The sequence below is a fragment of the Varanus komodoensis genome, unplaced genomic scaffold (genome assembly GCF_004798865.1).
Source record: "Varanus komodoensis strain SLA01 unplaced genomic scaffold, ASM479886v1 scaffold26, whole genome shotgun sequence".
Classification (NCBI taxonomy): Eukaryota; Metazoa; Chordata; class Lepidosauria; order Squamata; family Varanidae; genus Varanus; species Varanus komodoensis.
This window is the reverse complement of record NW_025335684.1, coordinates 3,526,807-3,545,289: the sequence shown is the minus strand read 5'-3', so window position 1 is coordinate 3,545,289 and position 18,483 is coordinate 3,526,807. Positions and strand designations below refer to the sequence as shown.

General features: G+C 49.0%; 1 protein-coding gene across 3 annotated transcripts in view; it reads left to right on the top strand.

Moving 5' to 3' along the window:
• The first annotated feature begins 411 nt into the window (after positions 1-411).
• SNX8 (sorting nexin 8) overlaps positions 412-18,483 on the top strand; it is a 26,620-nt gene continuing 8,548 nt past the window's right edge. The window contains exons 1-7 of one of the 3 annotated variants that reach the window (XM_044433880.1): positions 412-482; positions 10,657-10,847; positions 14,953-15,070; positions 15,456-15,577; positions 15,776-15,856; positions 17,022-17,182; positions 18,165-18,297. In XM_044433880.1, coding sequence (XP_044289815.1) covers positions 431-482; positions 10,657-10,847; positions 14,953-15,070; positions 15,456-15,577; positions 15,776-15,856; positions 17,022-17,182; positions 18,165-18,297 — 858 coding nt within the window. In that variant the 5' untranslated portion in view covers positions 412-430. Of the gene's footprint in view, positions 483-815; positions 1,184-10,656; positions 14,109-14,952; positions 15,071-15,455; positions 15,578-15,775; positions 15,857-17,021; positions 17,183-18,164; positions 18,298-18,483 lie in introns of those variants that run through there. The other 2 variants (XM_044433879.1, XM_044433881.1) reach the window with 2 other exon arrangements.

Sequence of the window (18,483 nt, the reverse complement as noted above, 5' to 3'; positions counted from 1 at the left end):
AAGGAAGGAAGGAAGGAGGCAGGCAGGGAGGTAAGCCAGCCAGCCAGCCAGCCAGCTCGTGGCACGCACTAGGATCCATCAGTACAATAAGGCCGCCTTTACGTGCGCCAGCGAAAGAGGCACGGCACGCGAGGAAAGGGGGATGCAGCGGGAAGAGGAAAACAGCAGCGGCCCGGAGCACGGCGCTGTCCCGCCGCGCGCCACGGGGCCCGGCGCAGGCGGGTCCTGCTGCGGAGCCGCGGACAGGGCCGCGGGCCGCCCCCAGAGCAGCGGGCACGAGGCCGCCGCGGCCCGGCCCGGCCCGGCCCGGCCCGGCCTGGCGCGAGGGGAAGGAGGCGGGCGGCGCCGAGAGGAAGGGGAGGGCGCCGGGCAGGCCCCCGCCGCCGCCGCCGCCGTCGCCTCACATGACGCGGCTGAGGGGAGCGGCGCCATGGACGCGGGGCTGCCGGACGCGGGCACGGCGCTGCCCGGCGGCGCCTCAGGTGAGGCGGGAGGCCCGGCGGGGCGGCTCGCCCTCGGGCTGCGCGGGAGGCTGGCGCCGCTCCTACCTGGCCGGGGCGTCGTGGCGGGCGGGCGGCCGGGCCGGGGCTCCCGACCCCGTGGCGCTCACGGGCGCCCTTTTCTGCGCGCGAGACTTATATCCCGCCTGCTCCAGCGAGCGCACGGCGGGCAGCCAACCGCTCGGCGGCCAGGCACGGACCGCCCGCCGCGCCTACCTGGCCGGGGCGTCGTGGAAGGGAGAGGGGCTCCTGGGTCGGCGGGCCGGGGCTGCCCCGGCGGATGGCGGTTCTCGCCCCGGGGTGATTTCGAGCTGTGCCGAGGCGTCTGGGGCTGGTCGTGGATTCTCAGCCTGATCGACCTGGCAGGCGCGTTGTGAGAGGCAGTGTGGCGCAGTGGTTAGCGGGTTGGGCTTTGGGAGCTCACGGGACTTGCTTCCATGACGTTCTCAGGTGGCTGTGGGGCCTGTCAAAGATCCTCAACTGAATCTACCCCGCAGTGCTGTTGCCCTACAAGTATCGTAACTGGAAAACATCTGCCCCAAGGCTGGGGTCACCTGTTGCTTGGGATCAAGAGGAAAAATACTTTAGACTTAAGGAGGGAGACGTGCCAGAGCGAAGATGTTTTTATAGCATGACTACCACGTTGACGAACATACTGTTCAGAGGCATTTTACTGCTGACTGGTGTGTGACTTAGAAGGAACTTCTAATTCAACTTCTTTGAAGTCCCGTTTCTAGTGAAAAAGGAAGAACTCATGTTCCCAGGATCAAAATATAGCCATCTGCTCTTGTACTCTGAGATCTTTTTCTAACATGAGTTAACTCCTGAGTGTTATATCAGGAGTATAACACTTGATGGGATCTGCTTAAGCTGAAAATTTGCAAAGCACAATCCTGAGATTGTGCCATGTGGCCAAGGATCTTTTTGTTTTCAGCTTATGCAAAGCACGCTTGAAAATACTATTCTTCTGGTTTCCTGTGGTACACCAAGTACTGGCAAAAGGGTTTGCTCTTTAAGGGGGAACTACAAATTTTAACAGATATTTGTGGGTAGGGGAGCTTTTAAAAGTCTTTGTGGGGTGGTAACTTTCATGCCCCGATTTCTAATGGGTGTGTATAGCAATACATGCCTCCTGAAATTGTATCCATCTGCTTTTCCAACAAAATTTTTCTGACTAGTTGTTTTCTTTTCCTGTATGGTAGCCCTTCAATTAAACCCGCAAAAGTTAATTTGCCACTTTGCTCATAGTCTTCTACTTAGGTTTGTAAGTTGTGGCACTTGAATTCATTTCATTCACAATATAAATCAAATATGCGTTTAGGAAACACACAGAGCTGGGCAACTTTTTCATTGTGAGGATGGTATGGATGTGTTAGGTGGTCGGGCTGTGTACACACGTATGTGCATCCATATGGCGTTTCAGTTAATTGTGCTTAACACCAACATTGATCTGTATAATGCACATTAGTGTACATAAAATCTTAACTGTTGCATAGATCTGCAGGGCAGATTTATGCCTCTCTCCTTACCTCCAAAGTTAATCTGTCCCCCACCATGTCCCAGTGATGCTTCCAGCTTGTATTTGGAGTTTTACTTTTGCACCTGGGCTGGACTGAACTGCCAAACACACAGTTAAATCCGTATGTATGTGCTTCTATCCTTTCTAGTAGCCAACTGTTAACTGTGCATATGTTTTACGTGGGAGGCTGAAGAAGTATGCTACTTGGAAGGAAGTGAAATTTGTGCAGAATCTAGTTTTAAAGTATTTTAGGCATGTACGGAAAGTTTAACCCTAAGTGAATGGTCTGAATGAAGAGTAAACTAAATCTCATATGGAATCTGAATGAAAAATTGCTTTTAATTGTCTTCTCAAAGTGTTATTTCTCTAGTTCCAGGTGGCAACTGAGGCACAAGCCTGCTTTGTGTTCCCTGTGAGTTGTCACTGACTATTGCTCAGGATGTATGAAAGAGAGCCCACTGGCTTTGTGCACCTATTTTTGCCTGGGACTGCAGCTAAGGGGGAAGTAAGAAGTTCCTGCAAAGTTACAGTCTGTGGTTGGTGGGTTGCATTTGCTTAGCTGTGTCAGGTTTTGGAAGTTTGGTGTGCATCCCTGTTTTGAAGGTGAACGTGGTGAATTAATTTTGCTTGCCGCCCAGGCTGACTTCTTGCTTGGCTGCAGTTCTCAGCATTTCGGTGGACTCTAGCTTTGAGCGGCACGGTCTTGAAATGCTCGGTGATAAAGTATACTCAGGACTTCATGGGTGAACTCTTACAGCCCATTATGTTTAGTCACCTAGGTTGGCATGGTTTATGAAGAAGCGCTAGCAGTGAAACTCAGCAGCTTTAGTTCAGTGAATATTGGGACCTGCTCTCACTTGTATCTGAAATATTGGAAGGCCTCAGCTGGGAAGTGACACTTGGAGTTTCACATGGGAGGACTTTAAAGTTTGATGGTGAAAAATGTGATTCTACTCTGGATGTTAGTCAGTGATCTTCATGTCTTTGCATGCAGCTGCTCCATGTCCTAATCTGACTTTCAGGGCACAATCCTATGCATCTTGTCCGAAAAAAGTCTTAAAACTACCTGCATTCCCCATCCAGCCAAGTTGTGGGAGTTGTAAGACTTCTTCCTGTTAAATACACATAGGATCGTGCCCTAAACTACCATTGTGGGAAGCATGGTACAATGGTTAAAACCTAAGCGGTGAGCCAGACCGGCTATAGTCGTCTTTAAAATAGTTTCTGCAAATCTTATGCAGCAATTTACTCCAGTAATCTTTGCAGCAATCTTATGATATGGATTTCCGTATTTTATAATCTGTGAAACTAAAACAAAGAAATGAGAAAGTCTTGCATTAATTAATGGCTGCACTGGAATCGGGAAGTTTCTTCCCAGATTTGAATCCCACAAACTGTCAAAGGGAGACAAAGCCGTAAATGATCTTTGCTTGCAAAAGGGATGGCCAGTAGATCATCTGCTTTGTGACAGGACCCTTTAGTTTTTTGGAGTGGACCGGAGTATTCTCATTGTCCTCACATTTTTCCACTCTTTCCTGAGATTCAAGGTGTTCAGGAAAGGGGAAGAGAGCAAGCTGCTGCATTTATGGGAGCAAAAGTCCTTTTAAACTGGGTATTTTGACAGGGCTCTTAGGGGGTTTTGACTGGGAAATATCAATATATATATAGAAACATATGTATATGACATAAGTCATAAGCCTGGGTAGGCCTATCAGACACTTTGCTTAAAAAGGAAGCCTGTGTTTTGACAACCAGCAGTCCAAACTCCATGCTGTCATACAACTTGTACTTTTCTCCCTTGCTGCAAAAAAGCAGTGGCATGAGAAAAAGGGGTCGCAGATGCTCCCGGGAGAGGAGGCAAGACAGCCAGGCAGTCCTCTGAGAAGAGGGGTGGAGGACCAAAGGGAATCGGGAAACCCACGGAGAACTTGACTGTCTTTCAGGTACACAAGCAACCTACCGTTGGTCATCTCTGCGGTGATTTAGTGTGATGTGCTAGTGCACACACCCTGTGCCACTTACGGTGCAGAGCTGAGGCTACTGGACGCTCTCCAGACACACCTGGGGTGCTAAGTCCAGCCTCAGGAATGGGTTCGGAGGTTGGGGTTGGCCCCAGGGCTGCAGAGCAGCCTCCCTTTCTCCCTGCAACCAGTGCAGTTCTTTTTGCTTTGGCAAATGCAATTTTGGAGCTAGTCCTGGGTGAGGGGGGGCACATTCCAGGAATTGGGGAGGAAGGAGCAACTCCCCGCTGGGTTATGAGAAATTCCCTCCTTGTCAGTTGGCTGAAGGGGATGGATGCCTCTGCGTTTCCTGCACTCAGTCCTTGCGTCCAAACTCCTTCTGTGCTTGATTAGTTGCCGCAATCCTCTCCGATCAGATTCCAAGCCACTGCACGGGATGGTGCACTTGGTGAAATTTTATCCAAGCCTCTAGATGCGCTTTCATCTACTGTGAATTCTAGTGATGCTGGTGTGGTTGGCGATTTCCTTAAAAACAGTAACCACACAAAAAATACTAATTGGAGGAGTTGCATATCTTCTCATAGGGTCGTTTACTTCTGTTTGTAAGTTGCTTTCTGAATCTTTTCCTAGGAAGCAAATTGATCCCCATCTAATCTTGCTGCATTTTTTGATGGGTAGTGTTCAGTTTGCAGTTCCTACAGCATAAGATAGGGAACAGTAAAGGAAATGCTGGTGAATGATTCTTTATTATAGTGTTCAGATTTCTGGCTCCAAGTGGCAGGAAAACATCTGGTTTTGCTAAGGGGGAATCTGTGTTCCTCACATTATTTGAATCTGGAGTCCCCTCTTTGCAGGGTCACAGCATGAGTTAGTAATGACTGTTCTTCCTTGTGGACTTATCATTTTGCTTCCTGAGGAAGGGTTATTTTTTCTTTGCTCTCCTTGTCCGAATCTTTGCTTTGCAGCAGTTCTTAAAATGAGGTCTGTTTTCTGCTTTACAATATCTTCCAACACGAGTTTCTTGGAAAGTATTCATCTAAACAAATGTTGATAGATTTGCCAAATGGTTTTGTCTGAACCCCTACCCATTGAGAATTCTTTGGTCCATGAGATGTTTATGGCTGTGTGAATTGTAACTGCCTCACAGACAGGATCGGAGTCGACAGCAAGCAAATAATGATACTCAGCAATCTCTATGGCTAAAACCAGCCTCTCTTTACACGCTCATGTGTAAAGCTGGCGCACTGAGCAGTGTGCAAGGGTGGGCTGTAGGTTGTAGCTGTCTCCCCTCCGATGCCTGCTCGTCAACTCCCAAACTCCTGCGACACATCCTCCTGCTGGCTGAGTCTTGGTGGGCATTCTCAGCTGTGGCCTACTTTCTTTATCACTTCCTCCCCACAGTTCTAGTGTTATCCCATCACGATTAATACTGTATATTGAAGACGGGGCCACTGAAGGAGGTTTTTAATGACAGCTCGGACTTTAGTCCCCGTGAAATCTTTTTGCTGAGGATGCATGGTTTTGTCATTGTGCTTCTTCGTAACTGGAAAGGTGGGGAGCAAAACAGGAGTCACTGTCAGCACTGGAGAGCAGAAACTAGCTGGACCCAAGGGGCTTAAGAAGTTAGTCCCATGCAAAGGTGGCACAGTAAAAGTGCCAGCAACGTCCCAGTCAGTCACACACCTGGGACAGAGCCCAGGAATCCATTTGCGGGAGCTGGGAGTTGCATTGCAGGAAAATGACAGCCAGGAGAATAAAAAAGCAAGAAGACGGGTGTGAATAGCCTAGCGAGCTACACAGCCAAGGCCTAGTTGTTTAGGCAAAGATCAAAGCAGCAGTGCCCTGGCTGATAATCTGCAGAGAGAGAGAGCTGGTCTTTTGTTTTGTTGGTTTGTTTTGCTCTTTCTGCAGTCTGGGATGCCCCTCTACCTGAGGTGGCCCTGACGTTCCCTGTTTGAATCCAGCTGGGTCCAAAAGCGATTTATGTTGTGTCCTGTTCTATCTCCATCCATGGCATGGTGGAGTCAGGGATTGTAGATGGCTGTTTGTATTCTCTAAAATATGCAGTAGGCATATTACAGGTTTATGTTGGCGGTCAGGAGGCGGACAGTACAAATGCCTTTTCAAGTACACCGTTATCTTAAGCAAATAGTTTTCTCTCCATTATAGGAATGCATGAAATTATCACTGTCCCTGGTACCTGAGTTTCAAGATAAGCTGACTGAGGTCAGTGCAAGGCTTGACACCTGAAACCTTTTTGGAATCCGGCTCTCTTGAGAGTGGTGCCACTACTGTCTGCTCTCAGACGTTTGCGTTGCAGAGACAATAGAGAAGATACATCATAGAAAATTTAGGGATGTTCTTGATGTGATGCTCTAGTATTAACACATTAAAACATGTGTGTCCAGAAGCCTGTACAAAAGTGCCAGAAAAATCAGTTCCTGATCTTTGGAGCATCTGGAGTAGCTTTGCATCTTTAAGGTCTGAGAATAGAAACATAGAAACAGAGCGGGTCAGAAGGGGCCTCCCAGGCCATCTAGTCTGACCCCTGGCTCCAGCTGGCTCCGCTCACGACATGCCCACCATGTGCATGTCCCGCCTATCCTTGAACACCCGCACTGATGGGGCCTCAACGACCTCTCGTGGAAGCCCATTCCACACGCAGTATAAAATATATTGCGAGAACCTGAGTGTGCTCTTATTAAGGATGTGTTGCTTTCACTTAGATCCCCGACTGCAATACTTGTGCAGCCACTTTTCAATAGCACCCACAACCGTTTGTATGTGGACAATCAGTTTGCACTATATTTAATTGAATTATGCGAAATAGTACTGAAATGCATTGTGTGATTACTTATTTAATCCTAGGAGGAGTTAAAGAACCTCCTGCTTAAGGTACCAACACTAGCCAGGGTCCCTACATATGCAAGGGGCTTGCCGTCAAGATAGTCACAGTGGAAATAATTAGCTAGCCTGTGATTTTTTGGAAGTGGAAATAATCCTCCCCAGGAAGAAACAGCTACTTGCCATCCAGTTCAGTGGGATACTTGCCATTCAAAAGTATATCTGGGAATTGTTTTGTTGTTGTTGGATACAGCATCCCATAGGAATGGCGTGACAGCATGATCCACCCTAGTCCTCTTGGCTGGTGCTCTTGCTAGTCAGATGATAGATTTGCTCCTGAACAGTTTCAAGGTCTTGTCTTCCAGACATGATAGATTTGCTTTTGAACAGTTTCAAGGTCTCGTCTTCCAGACGTGCTATTAATTCCCTGACACGGGATGTTCCTTGGTGGAATTATTCTACCACAAGTCAGGAGGGTGCATCATTTGCCCGCTTCATCTGTTGCTTTACTTGGCCTCAAAGGATGAGCCTCAAATGAAATGTCATCATCTCAGGAGCTATGCTGCCTGATTATTTTAACAAACAAACAAACAAGTAAAAAACTAATAATTACAGAATTTATTTATCTAACTTATGCACCTGTGATGTAAATATTGGGAAACTTTTTGAAGAATCCTGAGTACAGAAATTAAAGTACTGGACCTGAATTACCAAAGCTGGTACACTTCAGTCCTGTGGGTTCCAACCTGGTGACACACTTAAGTCCCGTTGAAATCAGTAGGGCTGGTACAATGACTGTCTGCCTGGCTTGAAACCACTTATCCCAATGAAAGACTTATGCATGTTTTTAAAAGCTTGAACTTTGGTTGAATCATGCCCAATAAGTATTCCAAATGCTACTTTGAACAAACTCCCATGGCTCATTATAAAAGCATTTTGTGCCAATGATTTGTTCTTATATGTTCCAAAAATTTCGGGGCTCTTAGGAAAAGTCCCTGCTCCGTCATGAAGCTTTGGACCAGTCCCTGACTCGGGCGTGCAGGATATAAAGGCAACCAATCTATAAGTCTGTCTCTGCGATGGCTATGCACCATCTCTGGTGCCAGAGTTCTGTTTCATTGGTGCCTCTCAAAGGCTTCCATTCTTGGCTGCTTTGCAAGCAAAATGCTGGGGGAGAGAAGGTTTTGGTCAGCTCCAGCGTGGCTCCTCCAGTTTTTAGCAAGACAGTGAGTGCAGATCTCTGAGCAAACCTCTCATATTGGCTGCCGCGGTGGCTGAATTTGATGGGATGCTGGTTGGGTGTGATTAGGAGAAGCACTGGGGTGGAGCAGAAGTGCCTGGAGGTATGGCAAGAGATGAAAGCGCAGGAATCTGAATGGCCTGAGCATATTTCTTGGTTCAGGGGAATTGGAATTTCAATTTTTAGAGGGCCTGCAGAGAGATACCAATCAGGCTTTGGCCAAAGGCACAATACAAATGTGTGTTTACGTATGTTTATATTTTTCAAGTGCTGCAGTGTGGCTTAAGACCTCCAGGATATAAGTACCCATAACTAATGTATGAGCAAAGCGAAAATGGGATCGCTGTGATAAATCGAGGTTCTAAGCTACCTCGGTAACATTGAGAACAGATCTGATGGGAAACAGAAAAGATGAGGAGGAGATGGCCTGCTGGAATGCGTGTGTGGTAGCTTTGCTTTAGAAGCATGTACCAATCTAGGAGAAGCCTCGAAAAAAGGGCTTTTCTGGTCTCTCTTGTGAGGTCAGCCAGGACCGGCCCTACCAGTTAACAAAGGGAGGCAGTAGCTTCCCTGAAGGGCCTGCTCACGCCTCATCTTGGAAGCTAAGCAGGCTCAGGCCCGGTTGGAATCTGGATGGGGGACTTCAATGTTGTGGACCACCCAGAGAGCTTCCGGTAAGGGTGGTATAGAAATATTATTATTATTATTAATAATAATGATGATGATAATAAATAGCTGCAGGCAGCAGATGCTGGGAGAGGCCAGTAAAATGATGGGGTAGAGAATTCTGACTGGTAGTCTGCTTAGCATCCCCTCAGCTAACCTGCTGGCCTTGGGTATGGTGAGGACACTGCAGGAAGGATCCAGCCACCATTTGGACCTGGAGGGAGCCAGGTGGCAACCAGCTCTTCGCCTCAGGGACTCCACCTCTTGGGCTGGTCCCAGAGGATGCTTTGCGCCACCTGTCACGTGGCTGGAGACACCGTGTGGCACTCCTTAGAAGGGGAGGCTGCCCTGATGTATGTAAATGCAACATAAAGGTGGGTTTGGGGGGGTTGGGGGTTCTCTCTCTCTTTATTCTTATCATTAATGGCTTCATTTTCCTTGTGAAAAGCTGGGACACCTCCCGCACCCACCTTGCCACTTTGCCAGGAATGTTGAGATCTGCATTCTGTGTCCTGAATATCGCTGCTTTTTAAATAGGAAAAAGACCCTTTGTTAATAGCCCTGCCTGCTGTGCCACCTGAAAAAACGTATCTGTGGAATCGTGGCTTTCTGATTTAAGTGCATGATGAGGGGAGCACCCAGCTGTAGACACATTGTACTGGCTGAGAGTGAAGTCCAGCTCTCCATCTTTCCTCGGCTGAACTCCCTGGATGGCCTTACTCATAAAATCCTCCTTCACAGCCTTCTGACTTGCCTTTGCCGCTCAGCTTTATTTATGCCTTCGGCCTTCCAAGCTCTGCTATCTTTATCTGATATTCTGCAAAAGGTGACCCATCCTTGGCAAGGTCATAGTCTGTCAAGGCTTTGTATGGGCCACTCGCCAAAATCCACTGCTCTGGAGTTCGCCCACGCCCACATCTCCCCTCTGGAGCTGACGGCGGTCCCAGGTGCTGCCTCTTGGTCTGTGCACAAGCACCTTGGATGTCCCCACGAAGCCCGAGCCGCCTGAAATCAGACCGTGCAATGCAGAGTGTGTGTGTTCCACAAGAAGAAAGAGTCGTTTAACACTTGGAGAAGCGGGCAATGATCTAGCACGGAGCAGCTATTTTCCTTAGAGGCCCCCATGCTGTGGAGCCAGCTCAGACGCCCCAGCAGGGGTGGGGGACTAGACAGCCTGCAAAGATCCCTCTTTTTAGACAATCCACTTTCCCTTTATTGCTTTTTTTTATTGGCTGCTGTCAGGTTTTTCCACTTCTCCTTTCCTTAATTGTTTTATTATGTTGCAACTTTAATGGCTGCATCCTGCCTTGAGAAGCTGCTCATAACTCTTCCAAATGAATGATATAGATTGATCCTTCCACAACCATGGGAGGTAGGTTTAGGGGAGGAAGATGCTGAGAGGACTACTTTTTAAAATTAGTCTTCTCACTGTAAAAGCAGAACAGTGAGAAGCTTCTTGCACTGGGGTAATTGATCTCCTTTTAGCCCAACAAGTCTGCCTTCCAAAGTTTTGCAAAACGAAGCATCTGGCTGATCTTCGTTCCTGCAGTGGAGTTAAAATAACAGTTCCTTTCCTTCCAGAGTTTGTTGTTTCCAGGACCCAAGAATGCCAGCTCAGGGATTCTGTCAGATTCTTGTCGTAGCAGGAGCAAGCTAGGCAGGAAGTACGAGCCTCTTGGCTGGCTGTGAGCGTAGATCTTTGGCACCTGGCGGAGAAGGGCAGCAGGCTCCTTGCTTAGGCGTGATTAGGGATGTCCCTGGGTGATTTGAGGAGGCAGCTGGGTGTGGCCTGTTTTGGAAGCAGTGGCTTGCTGCAAGTTCCTGGCTGCTTCTTTGGGTGTAGGTAGCAAAGGAACAAATTGCACGCCCGTGCTTTTGCAACGTTTTCCCTGGAATTTTACAGTCTTATTTCTTCTCCTTCCCTAGATGTGGAGAAGCCTCTGATAAGTGACCTGAAGGAGCCAGAAGAGCCTCCAATGCAGATGCCTCCAGGAAATCCGCTGGTACTTTCCCACACCTTACAGGAGCTGCTGAGCAAGGACACGGTGCAGGTGGAGCTGATCCCAGAGAAAAAGGGCCTCTTTCTCAAGCATGTGGAGTATGAAGTTTCCAGCAAGGTAATGCTGTGTCTCGCTGGTGAGCGGAGGGATCCGTGAGAGCTGTTTTCACAAATCCTTTTGGTAGGGCCGGCACCTGATCGCAGATCCCTCAGGTGATCAGCTGTGTGAGTTTTAGTCATCAGCCGGATAACTGCATCTGAGGAAAAGACACACCGTAGCAGTAGAGCAGGGGCGCAGACTCCAGACAGGCCTGTTTCCATCCTGTTTTCCCACACCTCCTTTTCCCACCTTCTCCAACCACTGCTTGTCTTCTGGTTTCCTGTTTTTTGTGTCTTTTGCTTTCCTGTTTTTCTCCGTTCTAAAAATAATATAATGAAAAAGAAATGCTTCCCGAAGGCCTAGTTTCTGGCTAGTGCTCTTAAGCTAAACCATCCTGGTGATTTTGGTAGTTTGGGCCTTTCCACCACTGGAATGCTGTCTCTGAGAGCATCTCTGAAATTCGGCCCTTGGGCTGCAAAGGAGGAAGAGCAAAGCATCCTTCATTTGCTGCATGCAGGTGGAAAGCCCCTTCTAATATGCTGCCACCCGCATCATTTTGCTTCCACAGCCTAAAAACAAAAGACGTATGTCTTATTTTTCCTTTGGAGGATTGTGGGCAAATAGGTTAATTTGGATTCCTAGCTCTGAGGCAGGAATCGGAACTCTGATCTCTGGGCCAGGAATTCGTACTCTGATCCCACATCCTCCACTGCAGACAGCAAGGAGAGAACAACGCTGGCTGGCTGGCTGGCTGAGGTCATGAAAATGACTCTGAAGAGGGGGTAAAGGTGGTAGGGAGGGGAGGACGCAAGAGCAGCCAGGATTGGAAGCATTCTGACAGTGCTCCAGCTCCTTCCCCTGCATGTCTCCTCTGCAGTCTGGCAGCCAACCTAGTTAAAACGCAGAGTGGGACATGCAGGGAGGCAAAGATCACCTCCGTTCCTTTGCCGCCTCTGCTCAGGATGCCCATAAGCCTCTGAGTTCAGGGGCTTGGGAGTATCAAGGGTGCAATCCATAGGATTGTTTCCTTAATCACTTAATTTCCTTGTGTGTGTGTGTAAGTGTGTGAGAGAGAGGAAGGGGGAGGGAGAAGTGGAGAACAACCAGGACTTAAAAATAAATGGATCTTTAAAGTTCATTTTGGATTTTTAGAACCTAAATGGTTTTTAACCATATATGTTTTCAATTGCAAATACCATGCTCCTCTGGAAAAATTACTAAGAAATATTAAATAATCTAGATATCGGCCTCTTAGCCTTAGAGTTAATCTCTAAATGCCCATCAGTGCATCTACCAGATATATTAAGTTAAAGGAAGTCTTTTGTGTAAATAAAGGACCATTCTGATGAATTTTTGAATATGAGCATTTATATCCTGCCTGCCAAAGAACAAGCTTGGAAGCATCATGTGATGAAAACAATTTGCTTCGTGTCCAGTAAGTATCAGACCTTCCTTCTACCAGTCAGCCACAGGCATCTAATTTTTATTTTTATTTTTTTTGCTGCTTTTTTTAATGCAAGGAGCTGCTCCAAGGCAGAGTGAGGCAGAAACAAGGAAAATACCAAATTGTGTGTGGTGTGTAGTTTTCTGTCCATTCCTAATCTCACAAACTGTCATGAGTGCTGCTCTTAAGAAAAACCCTGAGTGAGAATATTCTGAGGAACATGGCCTGGTTCGCATGGCACAGCACCTCAGATTTTTAGACATGATGAGATATTGTGAGAGGGGCAGTGTGTTAGTGCAGGAGGCAAGAGCAGCTAAAAACTCTGTCCCTGGGTTGTCGGGCATGATGTGTGAACAAGGAACTCTGGGCTCATTTCTCCCCTGACAAGCCAGATTTGGAAGTGTTTTGGAGGTTTTTACTGCAGTCAGTCACCCATCAGGATAAACAGGCCATTTTGCACTTTGAAAATCAGTGTGCCATTCAGGCAGGGGCAACTGGCTGCAGTAAATCTTTCAGAATATGACTCTGTGCACATTTCTGTGTGATCCCTACTATTGGTGTCTCGGATTTGCAACCCTGCCCTCAGCAGCTTGCTACTCTGCCAGACAAACAGGACTCTCTCTCTGCATATCTTAATATCTCTCCCCAGTGTAAAAACATTTCTCAGATCTCAAATGAATTTTAGCAGATATAATCAAGTTGTCTGAGCACGGCATTCTTCCCTAGTGTGGTGTATAAGCCAACCTGGATTGGCTTACAAGCCACCCCAAATAGCCATGGCTTGTGGTAGGGTTTAATAAATCTACCTTACTGTTTTGCCTGAACCCAGGCGACAGTGTAAACCACAGTCAAGCCTAAAATCCAGAGAACCCCTTGGGCAAGGGTGGCAGGTAAGCTTGCTGTCAAAATGCCCAAGCAGCTGGGAACGATTCACCTGCCCCATCACAGTGGGGGCGCATTTCAAAACCAGAAATGCTTGTGCAGGGAGGCAGGCTTGTCCTCTTAAATTCCAAGTCTTTGCCTTCCCCTGGTTCCCCCAGGGTTCCCCCAGGTTTGGCTGCTTCCTGAGGCATGTGCTTGGGGTATCTTGCAAAGCCAAGCAGACTGCCTGGGCTCCCTACTTTCCCCTGAAAACTCCGGGGGAGTATTAAGGGCGTGTTCCCCAAAACACTTTTTTTTTACAAGTTCTTGGGTGGATGTTTTTTTTGTTTTTCTGGTAACACAGAGGCACTTAAACATGGAGCTGCTGGCTTGCCACACAGAAGAGGCATCTCAGAGTTCCTTCAGCATTCCTGGGGAGACCTTATGAGGGTGAGGTTGGGGAAGAGCAGGGACAGTCTGCCACAGCGCATCGTTGAAATTCCCAAGAGTTGTGTGACCCCAGCCAGTTCTTTACTTCCATGTGAGAGTTCGGTTATCCTCTGACTCACCCTGTGTTCAGGGTGGCTTACAAGAGGCAGAACAATCGAATCATCTTGTATCTTGGACCGGCTTGTTAAGAGCACACTTTTCAAAACGGGAGATTAGGTTTAATTTATGAAATTGCAGGCTGACCTGAACCACTTGGAACGACTGGCGAGCTTGTCGGACTGCCCTCCCCGGCTGTTTGAAAAGTACTGTTGCCAAGGCAGATCACAAGTTAATATTAACCTTAATCGGGAGCAGCAGAATGAGGCAAGGCCTGCAGATTGAGGAAAGGGGCTGCCGTGTTATCTCTGGAGTGGCTCTAAAGCGTGTGATCCATTGGACTGATGACAAAGTTGATCTTTTCTGGGGCCTGCAAGCATAAAAGTCCTGCTTTCTACCAAGGGCTGCTGCTGTTGGCAGAAGCACAGGTGAGGCCGGTGGCAAGCACTGCCCTTCTGTCACCTAGGCTGGTACCCAGCTGTGACTTTACCTGAAGAAGGCAGACTTTGCCAAGGCACCAGGTAGAGCAGAACGCCCTCAGCAGGTACAGCACCTTATAACTGCCTGTCCTGTCCAAGAGAAGGGGGGTGTTTGTCCTCCAGCATTATTGCTTGAAGGTGGCGTCTGGAAAAGCCGGGAGAAGGACACGTCTCCTTGTGTGGCATCACCTGAGCTTTCTGGCCATGTCACCAGTGGATCAAAGCATTTTCGATGGTTGCTGGCGTAACGAGTCTTTAAAGGGGGGTAGAGCTGGTGGCTGCATTCATCTTCCACATTCAGAATGCGAGCTGTTAGGGGAACGCAGTGGGTTGCATCTCTTCCGGTTGTGCCTAACCTGCACGATGCGCAGAGGTGTCTGCCTGGCCTCTGCTTGGGAAGAGGATGATGGACTGGCTAGATCAGCCTCGCCCAACTGCTTGCCGGTGGCCGCACTGATTGGGAAATAAGGGAGCCAGTAAGAGGCACCATGCTCTGATCCCACTGGGCGCTTACTAGAGGGAGATGGGGTCCCTCCACGGAGGACAGGCGTGATGGCCAGATCAAGTCTTGGTGTTCGGAGACATATCTTAGGAGGAGCAAGTGGGAAGGGAGAGTAATTTCCCTCAAAGGCTGCTTATGGGCTTCCGGGAAACATCTGGCCACTGCTGGAAATGGGATGTCGGACTAGATGGGACCTTTGCCTGCCTCAGTGGGCTCTCTGCAGTATGAGGAACCGAGAGCTGCTGTGGCCCCACGAAAGCGACAAAACTTTTTCCTCTGCCTCTGCTGTAGCGCTTCAGGTGCTCTGTGTACAGGCGGTACAATGACTTTGTGGTCTTCCACGAGATGCTCCTTCAGAAGTTCCCGTACCGGATGGTCCCTGCCCTTCCCCCTAAAAGAATGCTAGGCGGTAAGTTTTGGCTAACAAGATGGGCCATGGAGCGGTTGCCTTTGAAGGCGTGCAGGTTTGCAAACATCTGTAGCAACCTCGTTCTTCAGTATAATTCAAGCACTAAATTCCAGTTAAAAACCCATATGGTGGCTTTAACATGCAGGTCCAGAGATCTTGCCCAGGCCTACTGCCTTAGGCCCTTTCAACTGAGAGGGGGGCTTGCCCTCAGGGCAAGATGCTGCCACCACTTCCTTCCCGCTTGGACCTGACATGGACAACCCCTGAAGTTGTACTGGAGTTGGCAAGACCACAGAGCTGTCCCTGCTCAGCTTTATGTATAGAAAGGTAGCACAAACGTCCCAAGACTGAGGTTCTTTAACATGCAACGGGTTTCCTCCTGCAGCTGACCGAGAGTTCATTGAAACAAGGCGGCGTGCGCTGAAGCGTTTTGCCAACCTGGTGGCCCGGCACCCTCCATTCTCAGAAGATGTGCTTTTGAAGCTTTTCCTCTCCTTCAGTGGGTCGGTGAGTATGCTTGGACAGTGCTCCTTCTCTTTGAGTATATTGCATGGGTCTGGGAAAGACCTGTTACAAACCCTCCCTTAAATGCAAGCATGACCTTGGTTTAATAAGGGGGTCAGTCTGTGTTCACCCGCTGCTGACTAGGGAAAAATTGCCCGGTTTCTTTTCCTCCTTTTTAATCTGCTGCTTCTGCTTTTCCAGGATGTGCAGAACAAGCTGAGGGAGCTGGTCCAAGGTGTGGGAGATGAATTCATGACGTGTAAATTAGCAACTCAGGCCAAGGTATTGTCTCCAGCATGCGTGGAAAGCTTCCTACCTGTTTGGGAAAACAGAAGTAGGACAGGAAACACGTTCACAAAAGCCGAGCACCGGCTGCAGCCTTGCTGTGTTCGGGCTGCTGAAACCCCCCTAATTTGGTGGCATTTGAGCCACTTCACCATGTCTAGGATTGCATTCATTCCAGACTAATTTGGTGGGACAGGGAAGAGGAACATGATTGCAGAAGAAATAATAATAGAAGTTATTCCTGCATCTGCACCTAGATTGGCAAAAAATGAACTCTGACTGCAATTTCACCAGCCTTTAAGAGATGAGAGGTCACTGCCTGTCTGACGTCCAGCGATGTCTCTAACAGCACCATCTGCTGGACCAGAAATAGCACCCCAAGTAGGAAACATTCCTTCTAGCTAGCTTTCCCTTTCTCTCAGGGACATGTGAAAAGACAGATGAGGGACTGTGATTGCTCACATGCCTCTTTAAACGTGTTTTAAAGCCAGCTGCCGGGTGGGGAGTGGGTTGGATCAGGCCCAGAGCCCCTTCTCTCCTCCCATACCGTTTCCACACTTAGGAGCTGGCTCTCTCAAGCTGCCATTTATTTGTGTCGCTTATTCCTACACTGCCTTTCATGGAAGACGTCCGAGAACAGCTTGACCGATTAGGGAGAACAGACAGGTCTACATATCTTTCCCATGCATAGACCTGAATGCTTTCACGGCGCTGAGGAAACAGGTGTTTGAGGAGCTAATTTACTCCTTTCAGGCTGGCTTCTAAAGAAATGGGAATTCCAATTGGAGATCTCCCAAGTTTTGTTCAGTTTCACCTTTTCACTTCTCAATTCCCTGCCTTACTGTGACCATGCCTTGATTATATAGTCATAGTAACTCTAGTGGTACCTATCAAATTATTGTATGCATCGCTTATCCCGCCTTGAATTCTGTGCATCAGTGGACGGAACTCCATCTCAGCATTTCATACCTCTGGAGTTGGGATATACATGTGGAATCTCCTGTTTGAAGAACGTTTTGTGTAAGGTTGCAAAGAGATCTCCGATGGACACATTCGCCGTTTCTTTCAGCTTTGCAGGCACAACGCTGCTCTTTGTGATCGGTTCTTTGTGCATTTGACAGCTTTTGTAAGATCGGCCGCCCCCTCTTGCGCTCTCCCCTAGGATTTCCTGCCAGCTGACATCCAGGGACAGTTTGCTGCCAGCAGGGAGCTGATCCGAAACATCTACAACAGCTTTTACAAACTGCGGGACCGAGCTGAGAGGATAGCCTCCCGAGCAGTTGACAACGCCTCCGACCTCCTTCTGTTTGGCAAGGAACTCAGGTAAACCAGCTTCGGCTGAGGGATCACCGTTGTACCTCACATGCGGGTGACCATCTGTGAGAGTCCTCCTTTCACCTTAAATTTGGGCGTGTAGCAGTCACGGAGCACCTGACCCAAACTGGGACTGTGGTGCTATTTTCTAGGTGACAAATCCCTCCTCCCTCGATGATGCCCCCACAATCCATTGCTTCCATTAGGGGGGGAAAAACCATGTGTAAGCAGCCTGTGTGAAGGCCTAGTTCCCTTAACACTGCAAATAGCAAGTCTGGGGGTTAATTGGGGGAAATGGTGTGGTGGAGGGAGGGAGAGGGTTCACACCTGCTCCTCTGCACTCACCCAGGGTCGCAGTCCTGATCTACTTCATGCACCTCACTGCTGCCGAGTGCCCACATTTGAAGTCTCCGAGCACAGGCCTCCCTCTTGCGGCAAGGGTGGGGGCTCTGTCTGGAGGAACCGGGTATCTGTGGAAGGCAGCATCCCTGTTTCACGTGGAGCTCTGCAGCAAGAGCACCCCTTCTTCTTGTGATGTGAATGGCCTGAACTGAGGTGTAGTTTCCCAGACATCTAGTTTGCAATCCAGTACACATTCACCTGGAGGCAAGTTGAACTCAATGGGATTTGCTTCCAAGCAGCCAGGCATGGGATTGCCCTTAAGGGAATGTGCGATGTTTGTGAGAAGCTCCTTAGAGGCTTAGAGGGGCAGTGGCTGGTTACCCTCCGTAGGTTGACACTCGGCACCCTCGGTCATTTCTCTTGCTTCCTGGTGGGACTTTATCCCGTGTTGGGACTGAATGACCCTCAGCAGACAGACAGATGCATCACCGGGCAGTTCGAATGCTGTGTTTCGGGGGACACAGAACCTGTGGGTGGGGGGTGGGACCCTTGCAAATTCACTGCTGCTTTTGTGCACGTGGCAGGCCGACTCTCCCGTGCCGCAGTTCCTCGCTGCATCCCAGCACATCCTTCTCCTCTCTCTCTGCAGCGCGTTGGGCTCCGACACGACCCCACTCCCTTCCTGGGCGGCCTTGAACAACAGCACGTGGGGCAGCCTGAAGCAGGCCCTGAAGGGCCTCTCCGTGGAATTTGCACTGCTGGCGGACAAGGCCGTGCAGCAGGTGAGCTCCTGCCACAGCTTCCTGGTCCAGCGGAAGCCCTGATGCAGGTGGGCCGTCCGGCCTGCCCCTCCCAGCCCAGCAGGGCCCTGTCGGAGAAGACCCACGAGCTGGCACATTTTGCGTCCACGGTCACTTGGAGGGCCAGGAATTTATTGTTTGTTTGTTCGTTTGTTTAGCGTATTTGTA